The following is a 23,433-nucleotide window of genomic DNA, read 5'->3' as shown; positions in this document are numbered from 1 at the left end:
AATAAAATAAAAAAATGAAGAGGTATTAAAATGTTATTCATTTTAATTGGTTGGTTGTGTTGTTGGAGAGATAAGAATATGAAACCAGGTAAAAAAAGTATTTTTAAAACAATCAGCATTATTAATATTAATTATTATTAAGAGTAATACTTTTAATTAGAATAAGATTTCAATTAATTATTATTTAAAAGTAAGGGAATATATAAAATAGGATAAACAACAACAACTGTTAAAACTTTTGAAATCAAATCAAATCAAACATTAAAAAGACTGTGTCGGCAGCATTAATATTATTATCATCAATACTGTGCAACCCTTATAGATTGTTAAAATTAAAAAACAGATATAACAAAAACAGATAAATAGATAGATATTGATAGATTGTTAGAAATTGATATATTTATAAATCAATCATTTTTATTATTCCAAATCACAACAGCAACAAAAATAATTAAGGATTTAGATTAAAAAAAAAAAAAAAGTAGATATATTTTTTTGGTATTGCAATTTTAATTTTTATTTTTTTTTTAATTAAAAAAAATAAAATTTTCTTTTTTTTGTTTATTTTTTATTTTTTTTGTAATTTTTTTTACTATCATCAATATCTTTCTTTATTTTTAAAAATATATAATAAATATTAATATAATTATAAATTTTAATAATATCTCATTAAATTAATAGGTTGTTTTTCAATTATAATAATTTTAGAGAGAAGTTTTTATATTTATCAAAAATTAATAAATAATTATATATAATATATATATATTCATTGTGTGTTTGTTTGTAACCTTCCTTTTAAAGTAATATTTTAGTTACCAGAGAGTTAGAACTAATTAATATAAATAGTTTAGTTTTTTGTTATTTTTGGTCAAAAAAACAAAAAATATTAAAAAAAAAAACAACAACAACAAAAATAATAATATTTATTATTATATTTTATAAAAATTATCAAAAATATTAAGATTATTTAGATTTATAAGTAGAAGGATCAATTTTTATTATCCAACTAAACTTATTGAACAACCACCACAGCAACAATATATGATTGGCAATACAATATCAAGACAACAACAACTACAACAGCAATTGCAGCAGCAAACTCAGCAACTTCAACAGCAGCAACAGCTTCAACAACAACAACACCAACAAATAACATTCCCGACACCTACACCGTCAACCACCTCTACTTCTTCTACTTCATCATCTACATTCATCAATGGTCAAATGGACCTGAGTTGTACAATAGATAATAATAATAATAACAATAATAATAAAGACAGTCGAAATAACAATAATAATAATAATACAACAACAACAACATCTACAACTTCGACAACAGGTAATAATAATAATAACAATAATAATAGTACAGCAAGAATACCATTGTCAGCAAGATCCAATTCAAGTGTTAATCTAAGTTCATTGCAACCAGCATTCACTAGGATGTCATCTCTTGGTTCGTTCCCAACATCGAAATCATCAAATTCCATCCCACCACCATCACATGCGCTTCTACTCCAACAGGCACACGAAGAGTTTATGAGGCCAATATACGATCTGACAAAACACATTCAAGCGGAAAACTTGTTACGCGAGGAATTCCTTGCACTGGAAAACATCTATCAGAGCAACAACAATCATCAGACCATCGAAGGAAATTTAAAACATAATACTTCAAAGAATCGTTATACAAATATTTTACCATGTAACTATCCTATCTATTAACGTCCAAACATTGATAAATGTATGCATGTATATATACTAATTGGTTGATATATTTTAGGTGATACAACAAGAGTTAAACTTGAAAAGATAAATGGCCAGGAGGGGTCTGATTATATTAATGCAAACTTTATTGATGTAAGTTTTATTGGCTATTTATTTAGTTTTTAATGTCTCTAATAACTACTAATTAATTTGCTAACTTATAGGGTGAGGTTGATAGACAATATATTTGTACACAAGGACCACTTCAGAATACTATCATTGATTTTTGGAGAATGGTGTGGGAGAACTCTAGTACAATCATTGTAATGCTGTCGAAGGAATTGGAAAACTGTAGAATAAAGTGTGATCGTTACTGGTCCGACAGTGATCCAATCGATTATGAACAATTTACAGTTTCTTTGGAAAACATTGAAAGAGATATCGAGCGCGAGATTATTATTAGAACTTTTAAATTAACAAATCAAACTGTAAGATAATCTTAATTAATTAATTTAATTATATATATATATATATATTTTTATATATTTGCGAATCATTATGATTATTTTTTCAATCATAAATTTAATTATTGAAATTATGATTGATTGGATCATGATTAAACATATATCTATTTATATATATTTATATTGTTAATGATCATGAGAGGACAATCAACAGTATTTATATATTAACAACAACAACAACAACAATCAAATTGAATTATATATAGGTGAATGAAACTAGAGTTATTACACATTATCAATATGAAGGTTGGCCTGACCACAATGCACCCAATGACACAGAGCCACTCCGCTATCTGCTGCACTTGATCAACACCACACAGAACTCGCTGGTGGAGCAATACAGAGAGGCACCGATCGTCGTACATTGCAGTGCCGGTGTCGGAAGAACAGGAACATTCTGTACAGTACACACCCTCATCAGTAGAATTGACAATGCTAAACCAAACTCAAAGATCGACTTTAATATCTATTCAATCGTTAATAATTTAAGAAAACAAAGACCTGGAATGGTTCAACAATTAGTATGTTACAATCAACATACCAACTATAGTTGGTGGTGATCATCAATAATATATACTAACCAATCATCTCTCTCTTATAACAATTTATTATAGGAACAATATTTGTTTTGTTACGCAACGATTGCAGATGAACTAAAAGAGAGAGGATTTCAACAAACGAGTTGAATTCAAAACACACACACACAAAGAGAGAAGAGAAGAGATACTAAGAGAGACACAAAGAGAGAAGAGAGAGAAAGAGTAGAGAGAAGTGAGTCAACTTAAAATCTTAAAACCAATTATAAATCAACAACAAAAGATAATAATAATAATAAGAATAGTAAAAGTGGATAATTCGAATATTATATACCCACTATTATATATATATATTATAAACAACAATAGCATAAATAATAATAATAACAATAATAATAATAATAATAATTAATTCCATCCATCCCCTCCATAATCAAATACTCACAATCAAAACCAAAACCAACACCATTAGTTACAATAGAGTTGGCATCATTACCAAATTCAATGCCAATTCTTAACTAACAATAATCAATCTATTTGTATAATTTAATTTGATCCACAAGTATAGACAAAAATATAGTAATTAAAAACAGTATATCTAAAAAAAAACAAACAAACAAACAAAATAGACAAACAATTACTATTTTATTTATTAAATCAATATAGTTTAGTTTGCACTTTATCATTTCTCTTTTTTTTGATCAAGCTGTACATTTGATAAATATAATAATAGGATGAAATTTTATTTAATTCTTTGCTTTATTTTTATTCTTCCAAGTGGACATTACAACACCATCGTTTTGTTTCATAGCAATGATACCAACCAACTTGCAAATTGGTGCCATTATAATATCGAAAAATGGGAAATAGAATGGTGTTAGACCGGATGACAAAATAACACATAACTAGTTTATGTAAAAGAGAAAAGAATCAATTGATCAGTTAATATATATATTATGACAGTTTGTTGTTTAAACTGTGTTTTCTTTATAAACTCTTCTTTACCTTTGTTGGAATATCTACAGCGATGTGATAATCTCCGTTTTCAACACCCTTAACGATGGCATCGGAAACAACTCTTGGTGAAACAGCTTTTCCACCACCTGAAATAATTCTGGTTTCCTCTGGTTTTGTTAAGTTTTCTTGAGCATAACTAAGTTTAATGCAAAAGAATGTTAGTTAGTTAGTTGGTTGTTTGTTTGTTTAAAACAAACGTGGAGCAAAAGTTTAATAATAATAAATCATAGATTAATTACCCTGGAGTATCGGTATCTGGTGGATAGACCATTGAGAATCCAATGTTGTATGGAAGTAACTCACTACGAAGTGTTTGGCAAAGACCGACAATCGCATACTTGGCTGGACAGTAGGTGGTATAGCCTGGCACACCGACAACACCACAGGTCGAAGATACGAAAACAATGTGACCTCCACCATTCTCAATCATATGTGGAACCACTGCCTTGGTTGTGTATAACGAACCAAAGTAATCGAGTTGCATTGTCGATTCGAAGATATCTTCATCCTGTTCAATGAAATATCCTGGTACTGCCAAACCTATTATTATTATCGAAGAGTTATTAGTGTATACTTTAACAATTGAAACAAAATTAAACATTAAAATTATTCAGTATTACCAGCACAATTAACTAAGCAATCGATTCTTCCACTTTGTTTGATGATTTCTGAAACTGTTGATTTTACCAATTCTTTCTTTGTGATATCACATGCATGCATAAATAATTTATCTTTATATTTCTATTGATTGTTTGATTGTTAGATTGATTAAGTATATTTAATTAAAGATCTATATATATATATATATAACTTACTTCTTGAGCTTCATCTATTACTTCTTGCATCTTTTGAGTACTTCTAGATACGATTGTAACCTTTAAGACGTTGGCTTCAAGTAATGAGTAAACCAATTGTTTACCAATACCACTGGAACCTCCAAATACAACTACATGCTTATTCTTTAAGCTATAGGAAGTCTTACGAGTAGTTATAAAAAGTGCAAGTGATGCGACCAATGCTAGAATAATATATAACATTTTTATCTGTTTATATTAATTTAAAAAATCGTGTGAGTTCAAACCTTTTTGCAGAGAAATAGATTGATTGAAAAAAAAAAAAGAATGAATTAATTTTCAAATAAAATTTTATTGATTTGGTATTCAATCAGATGAATAATGAAAGAAATATTGCATTCATTAAGTACTTAGCGATCAACATATTGCTATTTTCACTAAATTAATTAATAACATATAAAAATTTACAGATACTTTAAAGAAACAGTCAGATCAAGGTCTGAAATAGTTCACAATTTTTAAAGAAAGAAACCAAAGTGCACTGTAGCTAACAAAGTAATATATAATGTTTTGTTTATTGTTCGGTTGTTTATATTAATACTACTATTATTATTTATGTTTACATCAGTAATTCTTGGTTATTATATTTTGTTTAATAGTTAAATAGGTTTGGTCACCCATGATTGATTCAGTCTTTATTTTATTCAATTGCTTTAATCACTGGTAATAATGTATTGTTTTAGGTTGCATTGTCAAAGATGGAAATTTTTCGAAAAATTTGCCAACATCAAACGCAGGTCTTGTAAACTGAAGATTAAGATTAATTTTTTTATAAAAAAATTTTGTTTTTGAGTTATTTTTAAAGGGTATTTTATATAAAAAAGTGTTCTATTTAACATTTATAAATGAGGTCCGGAGAATTAAAATTTTTCCAACATCAAACGGCTTTATAGCTCAGCTGGCAGAGCGCAGGTCTTGTAAACCTGAGGCCCCGAGTTCAATTCTCGGTGGAGCCATTATTATGAGGCTCTGCCCTGAAAGCGCGCATATACTCCTTTAACATTGATACTCAACACGCAACTACTGTTAGATCTATTCTATCCTAATACTACTCAACTTATTAATTAATATTAACTATAACAATAATAATAATAACAATAATAACAATAATAATAATAATAATAATAATAATAATAATAATAATAATAATAATAATAATAATAACATTTTATTGGCTATATTTCTCACGGCCTGTGTGAGAATGTAAATATTATATAAAACACGAACTAGCAGGTTAATATCAATACCTGCAATTTGTTGACTGATCATGAGTCAACAAATCTTTTTTTTGCAAAAAAAAAAAAAAAAAAAAAAAAACATTGATACAAATCTGCGACACCTTCACTGAACTCTGCAACCCACATGAGCATTTCTTCTTCAAATGCAGGAATGTGGTTTCACAGCAGTTCCTTTCCTCTATCAAACGTATATACCACAAGTACTGTAACTATAGACTTCGCAATTGGAAGCACTCGTGCATCAAGTTCGACGGTCCTATTCGTACTACTGTCCACTTCACCCACCTTACTGCTGCTATCGTACATTCGTTATGGCAGGCACTGTCCTGTGAAATGTTTGGTGATGGTACCCATTACAAGCTGGAAAATACCGTCAAAAGAGCAGTCACCCATTAGACCAAATTAATCGATGCCAATTACCACAAGCTTAACTTCACAATCGCTAATTCTATCTCCCAAGGAATCACTGTCGATTGCTCTGCAATAACACATAAATTTAAATCTGATTGGAATCTAAATCCTTCCAACTACGTGCCACCACTTTATACTGTTGTTAATCAACACTCAACAACTGTTAGATCTATTCTATCCTAATACTACTAAACTTATTAATTAATAATAACTATAAACAATAATAATAATAATAATAATATTTTATTGGCTATTTCTCATTTCCTGTGTGAGAATGTATATATAATATAAAACACGAACTAGCAGGTTAATATCAAAACCTGCAATTTGTTGACTGATCATGAATCTTTTTTTGCAAAAAAAAAAAAAAAAAAAACCATTGATGGTAAATCCATCCTTTTAATATAACTTTTAATAAATCATGTATACTACTTTAGTTATATAAATAAAAAAATAAAAAAAAGCAATTATTCCTCACTTCAGAAACCTCAAAATTGATTAAAATTGTGAACTAATTTTTTCATTCTTCAATTCTTTTAAAATAGGGGAAGAATCGTACGATGCGGATGAAATACATCTGTTTAGACCAAGCATGAAAGTAGATCGGTTGAATTTCTTTTCGAATAATACCATTTTATAAAGATGTATTTTTTTAAAAGATTAAAAAGAAAATTAAATTACTTTATCTCAAAATATGAAAACTGGTTGTTGAAAACATAATGATCAACATGTCTTACCACCTGTAACCACTACCATCTTTTATTATAAATAGATGCTAACTGACCCTATCTTTTTAACATCTTATTCTAGATCTATGATGAATATTCTTTAACTCATCTATTCTCAACTGTTTTTTATTTCATTACCAAAATATTAAACTATTAAAAGAATAGATCATAATAATATAAAACTTTTTAAAATATTAAAAAACAAATTCAATTAATCATGCATCAACACAAAAATACATTACATTTCTATACTGTTTTTATTATTAAAATTTTAACGAAATCACTCAATTTTTATATCTATATATATATATTTAAACCCACATTTTTATTATTTGTCCATTTGTATTCATTGTTATTAACTTTTTAGTTTATTTTAACAAGAAACAATCAAATTTTGCCCTGATTTACATTATTTTACAAAATTAACGAAGTTTTGAGATTTAAGTGGTTTGATAATTCGTTTGACTAAGTTACAAAAAAGTATCAAAAAAATAAACTAATTTAACAAAACTCCAAAAAACACTATTTTCATGGCGTCTATAGAAATATTAATTAATATATTTCATAAATATACCCTTTCAATATTTAATAATTTAATTTTTGTGTTACAGGTATTACTCTTTGAACTTTTGAATAGACCATGAAATTAAGGATAAATGTTCGAAAAAGTTACAAAAAACAACATTAATTTAGAAAAATTCACTTTTAACACTCAATAAAATTAATATTTTATTGTTTCTATTGAAGATGTATTATTGGAAAGTGCGAACAATTATAATTTAACTGAATAATTTTCTAATCAGAAAACAGGTAAATACCCTATAAGAGGAAATTATTAAATGAGTGTGAGGAGAATAATAGAGTGACTTTTAAAGAAGGAGATTACTATGTAACATACAAACTATTTTTATTAAAATTTAAATTTATTATTTGTTTTTTTTTGTGTATAAATATTAAATGTTTTTGGTTATTTTTTCTAAACATATCTTTTTATTTCAAAATACTTTTCAAAAGTATCAATAAAATGAATAAAACATTTCTAATTGTTTTAGTAGTTTTATTTATCAGTATGATTTGTATGGTTGCCAATGCCAGTCTATGTATGTTTAATTTCTTTAATAAATATATTAAAAAAATTAACATCGATATTTTTTAGGTGACGGTTATTGTTCGCAATTTGAAAATAGAAACGATTGCTTTGATGAAACCGGATGTTTGTGGCGCAGTGAGGAATGTATCTGTGATGATTAAAGTTTCAACCGGTATCTTAATCCTTAACGTAGTTCAGTTAAATCATGACACAAATCCAAATAATCAACTCAATTTTTCAGTTTTGTTTTGTTCAAAAACAATTAATAAATTTTCTTTGTAAAAAGCACAGTGATAGTACTTTAGTAACAAGAAGAAATATTTGATGATACAAAATAAATAAAAGTATTTAAAATTACTGAGGGTTAGTACTGATCAGCAAAGCAGTTCATGTTCTGGTACTTTTGCTTTTTTCCCAACCTTTATTGGGTTTCATATAATGTTTTAAGTTAGGAGAAGGCAACAGATGAATGCTTTTAATAAGTCTGGTGATTTGATTTTTATAATTCTATATGCTTAATCTTACTGAAAAGTACCATAATTAATGAGATTATCTTTATATATACACAAGGTTAGGCAACCAATTTAAATAGATTAGAGATCTTTAATTTTAATTACAACTATTTTTACTGAGCATATTTTTCTATCTCTGTATATGTCAAATAAGTTATTTGATCTGATCCTATTGTTTTTTGCACCCATCACATAATTATGTTTAGAATTCTTCTAATTTCAATTTATTGTTCATTCCTCAACAACGTCGGGCATTCTGGTTTTGAGATTATTTGCATGGTCTGACGGAGTAACTTTTACATTACAGTCCGTATGACACCACTGCTTCAAATTTATATCGGCATTCTTTTGAAGTGTATTCTCCCAATCTAACTTAATTTAATTTCATTGAGTTGTTTTTCTCAGTTGAGACTGTTTAGTTTTCTCAATTCAGTATAAGAAGATGAACAAATATCACACTTTAATTTAACACTATTAACGTAGTTTGTATTCATTTAGAAACTAAACTATTACTATTTAAACTACTAATAGTATCACTACCGCACCAACTTCTAGCTTATATTCATGAAGTTTATCAGTTATTATAAAAACTTTTCTATTAATATAATAAGTAATGATTTGAATTTCTTTTCGAATAATACCATTTTATAAAGATGTATTTTTTTAAAAAAAAGATTAAAAAGAAAATTAAATTACTTTATCTCAAAATATATGAAAATTGGCTGAAAACATAATGATCAAAATGTCTTACCACCGGTAACCACTACAATCTTTTATTCTAAATTGATGCTAACAGACCCTATCTTTTTAATATCTTATTCTAGATCAATGATGAATATTCTCGAACTCATCTATTCTCAACTGCTGCACTGAGTCGTCTTATATAGTGGAGCAGTTGTCTTCTTCCCCTCCACCAATATTATTTGTGTTACCACTTTCTTCACAGTGTTATTTGTGTTGTTGTTTTAAATTCTTTACAGACTTTTTGTATTCTCGCATTATTTTTGCAAAATGCACACAAAAACTATGTCTATACTTTGTGATTATAGGTAAATATATTGAAGAATAATTATTTCTCCAATAAATTAATTTATTTCAGTTTATTAGTTTCCCCCACAAAACAAATTAATAGTTTTAATTGTTGTTATGAAAATCAACAACTCAAACCAAATACCAATTAAAAGTAAACCTTTTAATAAAATTTTAAAAAACAAAAACAAAAGTTTTAGGAGTTTGATTAATTCATTTTACTAAGTTACAAATTTTAGATTTAAAAATTAGTATTGGGGGAATAAACATTAATATTTTGTTTTTGACCTGACACTTCAGGTTTTAACCTCATTATATCATTTATTTAATTATTCTGATTTAAGAAGTTGTTAATTATTATATATATTGTCTCGCTTGAACAAACTCTTTGAACTTTTGAATAGAAATAATGAAATTTAGGACAAATGTGCGAAAAAGTTACAAAAACAACATTAATTTAGAAAAATTCACTTTTAACACTCAATAAAATCACTATTTTCATTGTTTCTATTGAAGATGTATTATTGGAATGTGAGAACAATTATAATTTAACCAAATAATTTTCTAATCAGCAAACAGTTAAATACCCTATAAGAGGAAATTATTAAATGAGTGTGAGGAGAATAATAGAGTGACTTTTAAAGAAGGAGATTACTATGTAACACAAACTATTGTTATTAATATTTAAATTGATTATTTTTTGTTTTTTTTTTTTGTATAAATATTAAATGTTTTTGGTTATTTTTTCTAAACATATCTTTATTTCAAAATATTTTTCAAAAGTATCAATAAAATGAACAAAACATTTCTAATTGCTTTAGTAGTTTTAATTATCAGTATGATTTGTATGGTTGCCAATGCCAATCCAGGTAAGTTTAATTTCTATAATAAATATATTAAAAATTAACATCGATATGTTTTAGGTGACCGTTATTGTTGGCATAAGGGCAATAGTATCGATTTTTTTAATGAACCAGGATGTATGTGGTTTAGTGGTAAATGTCAACCGGTATCTTAATCCTTAACGTAGTTCAGTTAAATCATGACACAAATCCAAATAATCAACACACAATTTTTTTCAGTTTTTTTTTGTTCAAAAACAATTAATAAATTTTCTTGTAAAAAGCACAGTGATAGTACTAAAGTAACAAGAAGAAATATTTGATGATACAAAATAAATAAAAGTATTTAAAATTACTGAGGGTTAGTACTGATCCGCAAAGCAGTCCAAGTTCTGGTACTTTTGCTTTTTTCCCAACCTTTATTGGGTTTCATATAATGTTTTAAGTTTAGGAGCAGGCAACAAATGAATGTTTTTAATAAGTCTGGTGATTTCCTCTGTATAGGCTGCTGATTGGATTTACTATAGGTTTATTTAATTATACATTATATCTATCAAATTTCATTACAATTCATTGATTAACTAATTAGATTTTCAAAAAGTGCTATATTTCTTTTGATTTTTCAAGAATTTTTTTATTTTTTTTTAATTAAATAAAAAAGTGCCATACTTCTTTTTTTTTATTTTTATTTTATTTGATCATTCGCTTTTGATCAACTCGATATCAATAAGTTTAAAAGCAAAAGGTAGTAAATAATTAGCAAATGAAACATACAATTATTAAACAAGATCATGTAAGAGGTGGATTTAAAACGACGGTACCAAAAGAGTTGCGATCGATATTCGGTCAGCTCGAGTTTGAGAGTGTCATTCAAAAGATCAATGCAGAGTCGAGCTTGACCAAAGATATCGGGATGCTCATCACCACTTCACTCACGCTCATCGTTGAGTTGGTCATGTTTGCCATGTCGATCTACTACTCGAACGACTTGTTCATGGCGATGAACACGATTAGCGCGGTGGTCTGTGCATTCTCGATATTCATAGCGTTCCGCAGCTATCGTAAGCTCAAGGTGAAGCGATTCAACAACGCACTGATCGAAGCGAACAACTACTTTAAGAGTAGGAACATCGGGTTCTACCCAAACTATCAGTATACAAAGAGCGGTACAAAGGTATCGATCAAAATCGAGTATGACGACGTCAAGAAGAAACCGACCACCTCTTATGCCAGTGGATACAACGAGCCCTCCTCATATAACTATAACAACTTTTCAACCAATGATATACCAGATTATGGTCAACCACAAAAACAACAACAACAGCAACAACAACATCAATCAATTCAACTACAACCACAGCCATCACAACAAGTACATTTACAAGTACAACAACCAGTCTATTCACAGACTGCAAGCACAACAAATTCACAAATACCAAGCTTTTCACCATATATAGATAAGCTGGTAAACACCATCAGTGGTAAAAACAATCAAACTGATAACAAACAAGCCTACATAAATAATAATCAAGTTAATAATAATAATCAAGTCAATAATAATCATACTAACAACAATAGAATGATAATGAATAATAACAACAGTAGCTACAACAATAACAATTACAACAACCACAACAACAACAATTATATAAATCCAAATGTAAATAATAATATCAATCAACAAAATACTTTTAACAATAACTATAATAATAACCATAGTAATAATATTGGCCTCATTAATAATAATAATAATAATAATAATAATAATAATAATAATAATAATAATAATAACAATTATAACCATAATAGCAACATCAACAATAATAACAACCAAAATAATGATACCCAAAGAAATAATAGTAGTAATAGTAATAATAAATCAGTATCTGATATTCCAATTAAATTCACAAAGATAGACTATACAGATGATTTTTAAAACTTTTTGTAATAATAATAAAGAAAAACTGTAGAATTATAAAATATTTTATTTTTTGTTTTTATTATATATTAATTGGTACAATAAACATTTAAATAGTTTTTCATCATTGAATTACCATGAGAACATCCAAGTGGTGTTAACGATGTATCGTATTGACCTTGACAGTTGCTAGCGGCAGCGTATGACTGGACAGTGACACCATAGGAATTACAGGTGTAAATAGTGTCACCACCGACACAGACACCGAGTGGCGCCGATTGGAATTGAAGGATATCATCCTGGTCGTTGGAGCAACCCTCTACACGGCCAGCGTAGATCTCTGTCACAAAGGAATTCGATGGGATCGCAATGCCATCGATTGTAGTGCAATTGAAGGTTTGTGAATTCGAACAGTTTTCATTCGCGAATTTATAGGCGTTGTGCTTCAGCAAACAATCATTGAGATAGTAGAACTCCTCGATCGTGTATTGAGAATCGCACATAAAACGGACATTTCCGATACAGCCACCAGAGGGGCTACTTATCAATGATGGAACATCACCAGAACATTCGGCATTATCAAAGCTATACATATTAACCCATTGTTGTCCATTTACATTATATACAAACACCGACAACAATGATAACACTACTAATGAAAATGATAATAATTTATTTTTAAACATTCTTTATTTTATTTTTTTATTTATTTATATATATTTTCTACAACTATTAATTAACTCTAGTTATTTTCAAGATGAAGATGGTTCTTTGATAAAAAAATTGGTTAATTACATCATCCATTAATCAATCTTGAATAAAAAAAGTTTTTTTTTTTTTTTGTAAAAATATCTTTTTTTGTTTTTTGATCAAAGATGATTTTTCGGTGTTTGACACTCGAATCATCTCTTCCTAAAGATAATTATAATATCTATATATTCATTGTTAAATTCTATTGTTTTTTTCTTTTCTTTTTAGGAATTATTATAATTATTTACAAATATCAAGATTAAATTAAAATTTTAATCTAAATATTGGTTCATTCTTTCTTATTAATTGAGAAACCTAATGAATTAGTTCATTTCGCTGCTTATCCCTATAACTCTTACATTTTAATTCATTTTCTTTTTATCTGTCTATCAAAATTGCCTAAGTAAAATTTTGAAGATAAATATTTATACATTTTTGTGGGCAATTATCATAGTATATTAAAAGCTATAAAAATTTAATTTAATTTAATTTTTTTATTTTCAATTTTAAAATTTGCAAATTTAAAAAAACCCCCAGTAGTCAATTAAAAATTTCAAATTCATAAACAATTTAACTAGTTTAGTGGGGTGATGCAAATAAATATGAAAAGTCAATATTAATAATGATTGAAAACACAATAACTACTAATTTTTTTTAATTAAATTTAACCAAAAATATCTTTTTTTTTGTTTTTTTTGTAATAGGTTGTGTTTGAAATAAACTAGTGTTTTGTTTGTTACTTTCATCATTCATTCTTTTTCTTTATTTTTGTTACCGTCTAATTTAGACAAAAAAAGAAAAAAAACAAACCAAACAAAACAACAACTAGTATCATCACAAATATATAACCATTTTTATTTATTCTAAAATAGTTGATTTATAAAATCAATTTTAAAGTAAAAAGTTTTTTTAAAATATAAAATATATATAAGATGGTAATACCAAAAGGAGGACTATCAGTTGTTATTGGTGACCAAACATGTGAATTATCTCAAAAGACAGTCTATGAGCTGCTTCTAGACACTAAAGATAGATTTCCAGAGAGAATTGCCGTGGTTTTCAGTCAACAGAATATAAGATTGACCTATACAGAGTTTCTAAGAGAGGTAGAGGCTATGGCCGCCGGACTCTTGGCAATCGGTGTAAAAAAGGGTGATCGTCTCGGTATTTGGTCACCAAATAGAGTGGAGTGGCTCATTACTCAGTTCAGTAGTGCACTGATCGGAGCCATCCTTGTAAATATCAATCCGGCATACCGTCTGTCAGAGTTGGAGTATGCTCTCAACAAAGTTGGTTGTTCAACACTGGTGGTTGCTCGCAGCTTCAAAACATCGAAATATATCGAGATGCTCTGTGAACTGGCACCAGAGATACGTGTATCCACCAACAAACTGCCGTTGACCTGTAAGAGATTGCCAAGTCTGCGACGTCTCATTGAAATAGACACTGGATGCAAGAAAACAGAACATGTCTCGGGTATTACAGAGTTTTCGGATCTAATGAAACTAGGTAAACAGCATCTCACCAACAAATTGGGAGGCCACCTTGGAATCAGAGCGATTGCAAGACAGAACCGTTGTGAAGAACCTATCAATATTCAATTTACATCTGGAACGACAGGTAAATAGATTAACTATTAACAATATACAAATGGAATCAAACTTATAAATTAATTAATTTCCTAGGAAATCCAAAGAGTGCAACTCTAACACATAAAAATATTGTAAACAATGCACTGTTTATGACTAGAACTCTAAAGATGAGTGAAGTCGATGCAATGTGTATACCGGTTCCTCTTTACCATTGTTTTGGTATGGTTATGTCTGTGCTTGTTTGTGTGATGGTAGGTGCCAAATTGGTGTTCCCTGGTGAAGCATTCGATCCAAAGCAAACATTGGCTGCAGTGGAGAAGGAGCGATGTACAGCTCTACAGGGTGTACCAACTATGTTTATCGCAGAGTTGGAGCACTGCGAAAAGTATGACCTTCGCAGTTTGAGAACCGGAATTATGGCGGGTTCACCTTGCCCAGTGGAAACAATGAAGAGTGTAATGGAGAAGATGCACATGAAAGAGATCACCATTGGTTATGGTATGACAGAGACATCGCCAATCTCATTCCAAACGGAAATCGACCGACTCCCTTGAAAAGAGAACAACGACAGTTGGTCGTTGCCAACCGCATCTCGAAGTGAAACTCGTTGGCGAAGACGGAAAGATTGTTAAAGTTGGTGAAATTGGTGAGATTTGGGTTAGAGGTTACTCAGTGATGTTGGGTTACTGGGGAGAGCCAGCCGGAAGAAATGGACTGCACGACGGTTGGATGGCGACCGGTGATCTTGGTACTTTCGACGAGGAGGGATACTGCTCGGTGATCGGTCGTCTCAAGGACATGGTGATTCGTGGTGGAGAGAACGTCTATCCCAGAGAGATAGAGGAATTCCTTTTCAAACATCCAAAGATTCAAACGGTTCAAGTCTTTGGTGTGCCCGACGAGAAGTATGGTGAGGAACTATGTGCATGGATCATCTTGAAACACGACGAACAATCGACCGAAGATGAGATCAAACAATTTTGTAAAGGTCAGATCTCTCACTTTAAGATTCCGAAGTACATCAAATTCGTAAAAGATATGCCGTTAACTGTTACTGGCAAAGTCCAAAAATTCGTTATGAGAGAAATGATGAACAATGAACTGTTGGCTATGAAACCTGTTGTCATTCCAAAAGCAAAATTATAAAGAATAGGAATGTAAAAAAAAATATAATAAAAATAAAAAGTCTATTATATTTAAATATTAAACTAACAAGAAAATATAATTTATTTGTTTAAAACAAAAATATAATAAATGCTTGGGTTTTAAAAACCAAAACCTCCACAACAACCTCCACCACAACGATTACCACCAAAGACATTAACATCACCAAAGATAACAGTGGTAGTTCTTCTTCTACCCCAACCAAAACATTGCTCTTGGTTTTCGGAATCAATCGATGAATTTCCAGTTGAGACAGCAGTATCAGAGATGGTTTTGTCCATACCAGAGAATGAATTACTTAACAATGAAATAGATTCTTTTAAAAAAACCCATTAAAATAGTTAATAAATATTTTTGGATTTATTTATATTTATAAATATGAATTTTTATTTACTTACTGATAAGAGTCATTTTATTATTTGATTAGAAAATATTTAATTGAATGAATTGAAAATACTCAGATCATAAGTATTTATATTTTAATAAAATCCAAATTAATTAAGAAATTAAAATTCATAGAAGAATGACATTGAATAAACGAGTGACATTTGCAATGTTCCAATAAAAAAGTTGAAGCCTTTACCAAAAAACAACAAATATTTTAATTGTTTTTTTAAAAAAAATTGTTTGTTATGGTTTAAAATTGTGATTTGAATACTCTTGAAGATTTTTGGGTAGGTTTATTTAGTTTTTAATAAAAGTATTTGAGCAAAGTGTTATTTTTTTTTCTTTAAAGTTTTTGGAGGATCACTGTACTCACTCTCGCCAGATTCAAACTTATAATCGAACTAAATTTGACCAAAAAGACGGTATCAAAACATCAAATTGATTTAAGTAGAGCTCTATCTGCATGTAGTTGCAATATCTACATTCTTTTATGTAAGACGTACTAAAATTGATTAAATTCAATATAATGACCAAACAAACTACCAAGATCAAATCCAACTTTCAGTTACGTTCTAGAATGCAATGTCTTATCTATTCCCAAAACAAATTTCTTTGATTTATCATCGGGAATCATCATCAGAGAGTTTTATCTATTCGTTCGGTGATCAATTTAATGGAATGGAGTGCTGTATCATATAATTTCTAAAAGATTTCAAAATAAAAAAAACTATTAAAAATAATTAAATTCTCTTTGTAGCTGCAAAGAGTATTGTCTCTGCCCACATTTTATTTGCTCTTTAAATTATAATAACAAATAAAAATATGTAATTAATGCTTCTATTATTTCTTTTCTTATATACATTGAGGTTTTAACTATTTTATTCAAATTCAATACTCTGCGAAAGCTAATTTAAAGTAATTCGATGATTTGTAATTAAAATTTCTGTCCTGCTTTGACTCTGCCCCAGTTGGCAGTTGAACTGATATTAATGGTTTTTGAATAAAATAGGATTGTTGTTATTGTTATAATTACTATGATAGAAATCATTCAATCCATTATTTCTGATTAAATAATATAGTATTAGTAATAATCGAATGGATAAAACAATAAATAATAAATAAATAATTGAAAATGAACTGTTTTTGTTATTAATGTTGTTGCTGCGAAAAAATGCTTTGTAATATTATGTGTAAGTGATATATTACTCATATTTATTTCTTCTTCCGTCTTTAAATAATTTTGCAACTATAAATCCCTGTTATTTTTTTTAATTTTAATAAACATGTATGTAAGTATTAGAATCAAATGTAACACCTTTTGATTGTTTTGTATAATGAATATTTACTACTCCAACTATATGTACAAAAACTATTAGAGCGATCAGCTCCTCAACTGTCATAAAATTCAGAAATAGATACTTCATGTTTTATCAATATCTAATATTTAAATATACAAACTAAACTATAGTATAAAATATAAATACATATACAACAAGCAGTAGTATATTTTATAAATAACCTATAACTAACTAACTAATTAACTAACTATTCAACATTTGAAAAAGAATAATAAAATTTAAAATAATAACAAATCAAATTTGTGATTCTATTTATTATCTTTTTTTCTTCTCTTTTCACTCTTTGATTAATACAATAACGATTATTATCTTTACCAATTCTCGAAACTAATAATGTTAATAAAATTCATTCCCACCACAAAAAAAAGTCAAAAATGAATGACACAAATAATCAAGTTCAATTTTGTTATTTTAATTTAATTAAATTTTTTGATTTTTGTTTTTTTTTTTTGAAAATTTTTTTTTTTTCACAGGTGAAAATGTACCGCCAACTCTGGTGAAAAAAAAGAAAAAAAATAAAATTAAAAATAAAAAAACATAAACTTTTCACGTTAAATTTTTTAAAATTTCACTAAGTGTTTCAATACAGTTTTAGTATGGTGTGACTTGTGAATTTTTTTTGTTTTTTTTTAATGACTGAATCAACAACACTTATGTTTTTTTTTTTCTCTTTCTCTCCTTTTTAACTAACTCAGGCAAATCACAATAAATATTTATCATTTATTTAACCAAACATTAAATAAATAATACAAATAAATAGCTAAAACCTATTATATATTTCTATTTATTTATCTTTATATTACTATTTCTATTAATATATATATTTATTCAGAATAATAACTATATTTAAATTAATATAAAAATTTCACAAAAAAAAAAAAAAAAAGAAAAACAAAAAACGATAAAATACCTTTTTTATTATTTAATACATCTATCTATTTAATCTTTAGATTAGGATTAAATTTAGAATCAAACATTATTTAAACTTATTTATTTATTATTCAATATCATACTTTATACACTATCTACATTATATTCTTTATTATTATTTTTATTGTAATATCTAGTATCTATAATATCAAAACAACAAATATATAATACACTATTAATAACAAACATTATTAAAATTGTAAGTTCAAAAATTCAATCTATTATTATGAAATCATCGTGATAATTCTTGTTTGGATGAATCGTTTAAATTTTTCACCCACCCGCTCATCAAAAAATTCAATTTTTCAATTTCAAAGAATTCATCAATCAATCCATCAATTTAAAAATGTAATTTTTAACAGCTGTTATTTAGTAGTAGGAACTAATATAGTTTAATTATTATTGTAAATTAGAGAAATGGAAACAAATAATGCTGGCGTTATGACTGAGGAATCGGATGAAGAACTACCACCAGTCAAGAAACAGAGAAATACAGTGGAGACTGTCACACCCGTAAAGAAGGAGAAGACACCACCATTGGCGTCACAAGCCCAGCCTGCAGAAGCTGCCGTTCCACAAGTGAAACCCGAGAGAATGCAGTTGGACGACAATCAGCAGGCAGGTGCCAATGGAAAACCAAATGGTACTAGTACAACCACGACAACAACGACTACTACCACCTCCACAACAGCAACTACACCAAAGAAACCCGCAACATCAGCATCAACTACACCAAAGAAAGTAAAGAAAGAAGAGTCATCCGATGATTCCTCTGACTATAGCGATTCCTATGATTCCTCCGAAGACGATAGTTCCTCCTCCGACGACGATGCGCCAAAGAAAAAGAAGGTTGTCACTACACCAAAGAAAAAGCCAGCTGCCGCTCCAAAGAAACCAGCTAGCTCTACAACCAAGAAATCTGCGGCCAAAAAGAAAGCAACTCCAATCAAGAAGAAACAGGAAAGTAGCAGCAGTGACTCTGATTCCTCGGATTCCTCGGACTCTGACTCATCGGATTCTTCGGACTCTGACTCATCATCGAGTGAAGACGACAAGAAGAAGAAGAAGAAGGCAACACCAGCAAAGAAGAAAGCAGCGACAACACCAAAAAAGAAAACAGCTACAGCAAAGAAAGAAAAGAAGGAAACAACGAAATCAAAGAAGAGAAAACATGACGATGACGACGAAGACGAGGAGGGTGGAGACGATCAATACAAGTGGTGGCTCGACAAACCACATGCCGACGGTGTCAAGTGGAAAACACTCTCACATGCCGGTCCAGTGTTTCCACCACCCTACGTTCCACACGGTATCAAGCTCTACTATGATGGTGAGCCGCTGAAGCTGACACCGGAACAAGAGGAAGTCGCCACCTTCTACGCCAACTATATTGAGACTGACCACGTCAAGAAAGAGATCTTCCGTAAGAATTTCTTTAACGATTTCCGTGCGTTGCTCTCCTCCGAGCAAAAGAAAACAGTGAAGACATTCGACAAGCTGGATTTCTCGAGGATCCACAAGTTTATCACCGAGCGAAAAGATCTGCGTAAGAACAGAACCGAAGAGGAGAAGAAACAGGAGAAGGAGGACAAGGAAAAGATCAAGGCAATCCATGGTATTGCAACTATCGACGGTCACAAACAAAAGATTGGTAACTACACTATTGAGCCGCCCGGTCTGTTCTTGGGTCGTGGTGAGCATCCCAAGACCGGAATGCTAAAGACCAGAATCTATCCATCGGACGTCACCATCAACATCGGTAAGAACGAGAAGGTTCCACCATCGCCAATCGAAGGACACAACTGGAAGCAAGTAGTCCACGACAACACCGTAACGTGGCTGGCATTCTGGCGTGAGAACATCAACAACGGATTCAAATACGTTTGGTTGGGATCGAGCTCAAAGATCAAGGGACTCGCCGACATGAAGAAGTTTGAGACTGCGCGTGGCCTGAAGGAGTGCATCGATGACATCCGTAAGGGATATCGCTCCAAGCTCAAATCCGAGGATCTCGAAGAGCGTCAACTGGCCGTCGCTCTCTACCTCATCGATAAGCTCGCACTCAGAGTCGGTAACGAGAAGGGAGAGGACCAAGCGGACACTGTCGGTTGCTGCTCCCTGCGTGTCGAGCACATCGATTTCCCCAAGGAGAAACCAAATACAATCACCCTCGATTTCCTCGGTAAGGATTCGATGCGTTATCACAACACCGTGGAGATTGACGCGACCGTCTACAAGCATCTCTTTAGCTTCACCAAGACCGAGGATAAGAAGAAGAAGAGCAAGTCTGACAATCTCTTTGACCAGATCTCTGTTGGTAAGCTCAACAATCATTTGAAGTCGCAGATGGACGGATTGTCTGCAAAGGTATTCCGTACTTTCAACGCCTCGATTACACTTCAACAGGAACTGGCAAAGATGCCGCCATCTCTAAAGACCGTCGATGAGAAGTATCTATTCTACACTCGTTGCAATCGTGAGGTTGCCATTCTATGTAACCATCAGCGTGCCGCACCAAAGACACACGCTGCCTCCATGGAAAAGATTGGCGACAAAATCCAGGAACTCGAAGATCTCCATGATCTCTGCGCGTTCGAGTTGAACAAGGTCAACAAGGAGAAGGGTAAGAAGATGAGTAAGGAAAAACAAGAGGAAATCAAAGAGCGTGAAAAGAAGAGATTGAAAGAGGCCAAGGAGAAAGCAATCAAATCCAACAAGGACAAAGACAAGACCGACGAAGACATCAAAGAGGAAGTGGAAACCAAGTTTGAGAGATCCAGAAAATTCCCAGAATCTGAAGACCGACTAGAGGACAAGAGAAAGAAATTCAAAGAGCAAATCAAGAAGCAAGAGTTGCTCAGAACCGGAAAAGACGAGACATCGACAGTTGCACTCGGTACCTCAAAGATCAACTATCTCGACCCAAGAATCACCTCTGCCTGGTGTAAGAAAGTCGGTGTACCAATCGAAAAGATCTTCTCCAAGACTCTCAGAGATAAATTCCCGTGGGCAATTGACGTAGAAGATGATTGGGAATTCTAAATAAACATAAATAAACAACAAAAACAAATTAACCTCAATTTTTAAATATTACTAAAATAAACAATTTCTTCACATTGAGTTTAATTTTAAGAAAATAAATTTATTTATATTCATATTAAATATATCTAATGTTCATTAATTGACTTGTCACTATTACTAAAGAAGAACTTTAAATTAATAAAACTATTATTTTCTTTATTTTTTTATTTATTTATTTTTTTTGGAATAAGATATGCGATGTTGATTGTTTTCAATTTCCAGTAAATTTAGAAGAAGTAGTGATCACTTCACCAGTGAAATGGGATGGGATAACCTCACCAAAAATGGGTTTAAAGAACTTCAAACAACTATGTCAAAAACAAATATCTTGATTTTTAGGTTAAATTTTTTAGATATTTATTTAAAAATAAATAAAATTAAGATGAGAAATATGACCTTCATTTCTTTCAAATGAAAAAACAAAAATCAATCGAGCTATGATCATTCAAATAATATAGAGTAAGATTGATAATTCGAATCTTTTAGATATCAAAAAGATCAACTTTGCATCTTATGAAACCAAATTACCCATTTAAAAAGTCAATGGGTTTTTTTGATTTGCAAAGCCTTTTTAATGTTTTTAAGTAAAAATGAAAAATAATTGGGTGATATGATCTCAGATTCGATAATTTTTTTTAGATGTTTATCATAAGATTTTGGGAACTTGAAGATTGATTATTTCATTTGCAAAAACACTGCATACCCGATCATTTTCTAAATTTTGTTAGAACCTGGGTCATTTAATGACTTGACCAGCTGGTTTCTTTTTTAAAGATATTGGTTTGTTGATGTAATGTTTAAAACCTAATTTGCTTAAATTTCAACTATAATATTATTGGTTTGAAATGGAATAAAATGAACGAGTGTGATATGAGAATTTAAATAAATTAAATAATATAATTTGGATCATATGATTTCGTAAATTAGTGAGAAATACCCTTAAAAAGTATGATGTAATGATTCAATTTGGAATGATAAAATTTATACTCCAGTCTAAATATCCTATTGTAAATCAACATCAAATATTGGTATTGTTTTGATGTTGACATCTAATTTGGGTATTTTATTCAAATTTATCTCTGGTTCGATGTCCTTGCCTCTTGATGTTTATGTTTTGAATCGTGTGGTATTCGAAATCCACATTGATGATGACAATTGATTTTAGGGGCATTTTTCGATACAGTTTTTTTGACTCAATAAAGATATCAAGGTATTTATTCAGTATTTCAAAACAATCAAATCAAGTGAAATCATAGGGTTTAACTAGAACTATGAACCCGCAGAACATGTCAAACTATTAAAATGCTTAAATTTTCATTTTTTGAACCCAAATTCATGTTGACAACAACATCGGATGACTCTTGATTTGAAAATTTTGCAAATTTTTTCAATTATTTTCCTGATTCACATAATAATGGGTATTTTCGCATCACCCACCACTTTTTCTCTCATGCAAATCGCAAATCTTTGTTTAGTTACTTCCTAAGTATTTAAGTAAATGCATTTATAATTTATTTTCATTATTGTATTACTAAAAAAAATTATCTATTTGTTTAAATTTTATAACAAAAAAAAAAAAGGAAGATATTTAAATTCATTTGTATTTCTAAATTAAATTAAATTTAAGATCAAAAAAAGTTGTATGTATAATTCCAAAAAAAAAACCAATCTATTAATTCTATTCTATTTATGTTTTGTTATATCATTTTTAAATAAACCGAATTGTTTTTATTTGAAACACATTTGAAACACCATATTAAACAAA

At 29.7% G+C, this 23,433-nt stretch overlaps 8 protein-coding genes and 1 non-coding gene across 9 annotated transcripts; 6 read left to right on the top strand and 3 right to left on the bottom strand.

The window, feature by feature from the left end:
* Positions 1-14: 14 nt before the first annotated feature.
* ptpA1-2 (protein tyrosine phosphatase family protein) lies at positions 15-2,917 on the top strand (the record flags this gene model as incomplete). The annotated part of the gene is made up of 6 exons (XM_020581001.1): positions 15-22; positions 972-1,705; positions 1,784-1,860; positions 1,932-2,195; positions 2,438-2,752; positions 2,846-2,917. The coding sequence occupies 6 exons, from the start codon at positions 15-17 to the stop codon at positions 2,915-2,917; spliced, it is 1,470 nt and encodes a 489-aa protein (XP_020428586.1).
* Positions 2,918-3,513: 596 nt separating this feature from the next.
* On the bottom strand, positions 3,514-4,821 carry ksrA-2 (SDR family oxidoreductase; the record flags this gene model as incomplete). The annotated part of the gene is made up of 5 exons (XM_020581000.1): positions 3,514-3,672; positions 3,773-3,920; positions 4,024-4,324; positions 4,405-4,525; positions 4,600-4,821. 5 exons carry the CDS (start codon positions 4,819-4,821, stop codon positions 3,514-3,516), a joined length of 951 nt encoding a protein of 316 aa, XP_020428585.1.
* Positions 4,822-5,521: 700 nt separating this feature from the next.
* PPL_10218 lies at positions 5,522-5,594 on the top strand. The gene has a single exon. It is a non-coding gene; the product is annotated as a tRNA-Thr (tRNA).
* Positions 5,595-8,039: 2,445 nt separating this feature from the next.
* Positions 8,040-9,204, top strand: PPL_10217 (uncharacterized protein; the record flags this gene model as incomplete). Its single annotated transcript, XM_020580999.1, has 3 exons — positions 8,040-8,115; positions 8,172-8,249; positions 9,149-9,204. The coding sequence occupies 3 exons, from the start codon at positions 8,040-8,042 to the stop codon at positions 9,202-9,204; spliced, it is 210 nt and encodes a 69-aa protein (XP_020428584.1).
* A 439-nt stretch (positions 9,205-9,643) lies between these two features.
* Positions 9,644-12,424, top strand: PPL_10216 (uncharacterized protein; the record flags this gene model as incomplete). Its single annotated transcript, XM_020580998.1, has 4 exons — positions 9,644-9,666; positions 10,430-10,515; positions 10,570-10,626; positions 11,277-12,424. The coding sequence occupies 4 exons, from the start codon at positions 9,644-9,646 to the stop codon at positions 12,422-12,424; spliced, it is 1,314 nt and encodes a 437-aa protein (XP_020428583.1).
* A 71-nt stretch (positions 12,425-12,495) lies between these two features.
* On the bottom strand, positions 12,496-12,999 carry PPL_10215 (DUF3430 domain-containing protein; the record flags this gene model as incomplete). The annotated part of the gene is made up of 1 exon (XM_020580997.1): positions 12,496-12,999. The coding sequence occupies one exon, from the start codon at positions 12,997-12,999 to the stop codon at positions 12,496-12,498; it is 504 nt and encodes a 167-aa protein (XP_020428582.1).
* Positions 13,000-14,088: 1,089 nt separating this feature from the next.
* On the top strand, positions 14,089-15,894 carry 4cl3 (4-coumarate-CoA ligase; the record flags this gene model as incomplete). Its single annotated transcript, XM_020580996.1, has 3 exons — positions 14,089-14,776; positions 14,842-15,203; positions 15,256-15,894. The coding sequence occupies 3 exons, from the start codon at positions 14,089-14,091 to the stop codon at positions 15,892-15,894; spliced, it is 1,689 nt and encodes a 562-aa protein (XP_020428581.1).
* Positions 15,895-16,013: 119 nt separating this feature from the next.
* PPL_10213 (uncharacterized protein) lies at positions 16,014-16,323 on the bottom strand (the record flags this gene model as incomplete). Its single annotated transcript, XM_020580995.1, has 2 exons — positions 16,014-16,209; positions 16,307-16,323. 2 exons carry the CDS (start codon positions 16,321-16,323, stop codon positions 16,014-16,016), a joined length of 213 nt encoding a protein of 70 aa, XP_020428580.1.
* A 2,681-nt stretch (positions 16,324-19,004) lies between these two features.
* Positions 19,005-21,629, top strand: top1 (DNA topoisomerase 1; the record flags this gene model as incomplete). Its single annotated transcript, XM_020580994.1, has 1 exon — positions 19,005-21,629. The coding sequence occupies one exon, from the start codon at positions 19,005-19,007 to the stop codon at positions 21,627-21,629; it is 2,625 nt and encodes an 874-aa protein (XP_020428579.1).
* Positions 21,630-23,433: the final 1,804 nt, after the last annotated feature.

Source organism: Heterostelium album, assembly GCF_000004825.1.
Source record: "Heterostelium album PN500 unplaced genomic scaffold PPL_scaffold12, whole genome shotgun sequence".
NCBI lineage: Eukaryota > Evosea > Eumycetozoa > Acytosteliales > Acytosteliaceae > Heterostelium > Heterostelium album.
This window is presented reverse-complemented; position numbering and strand designations above follow the sequence as displayed.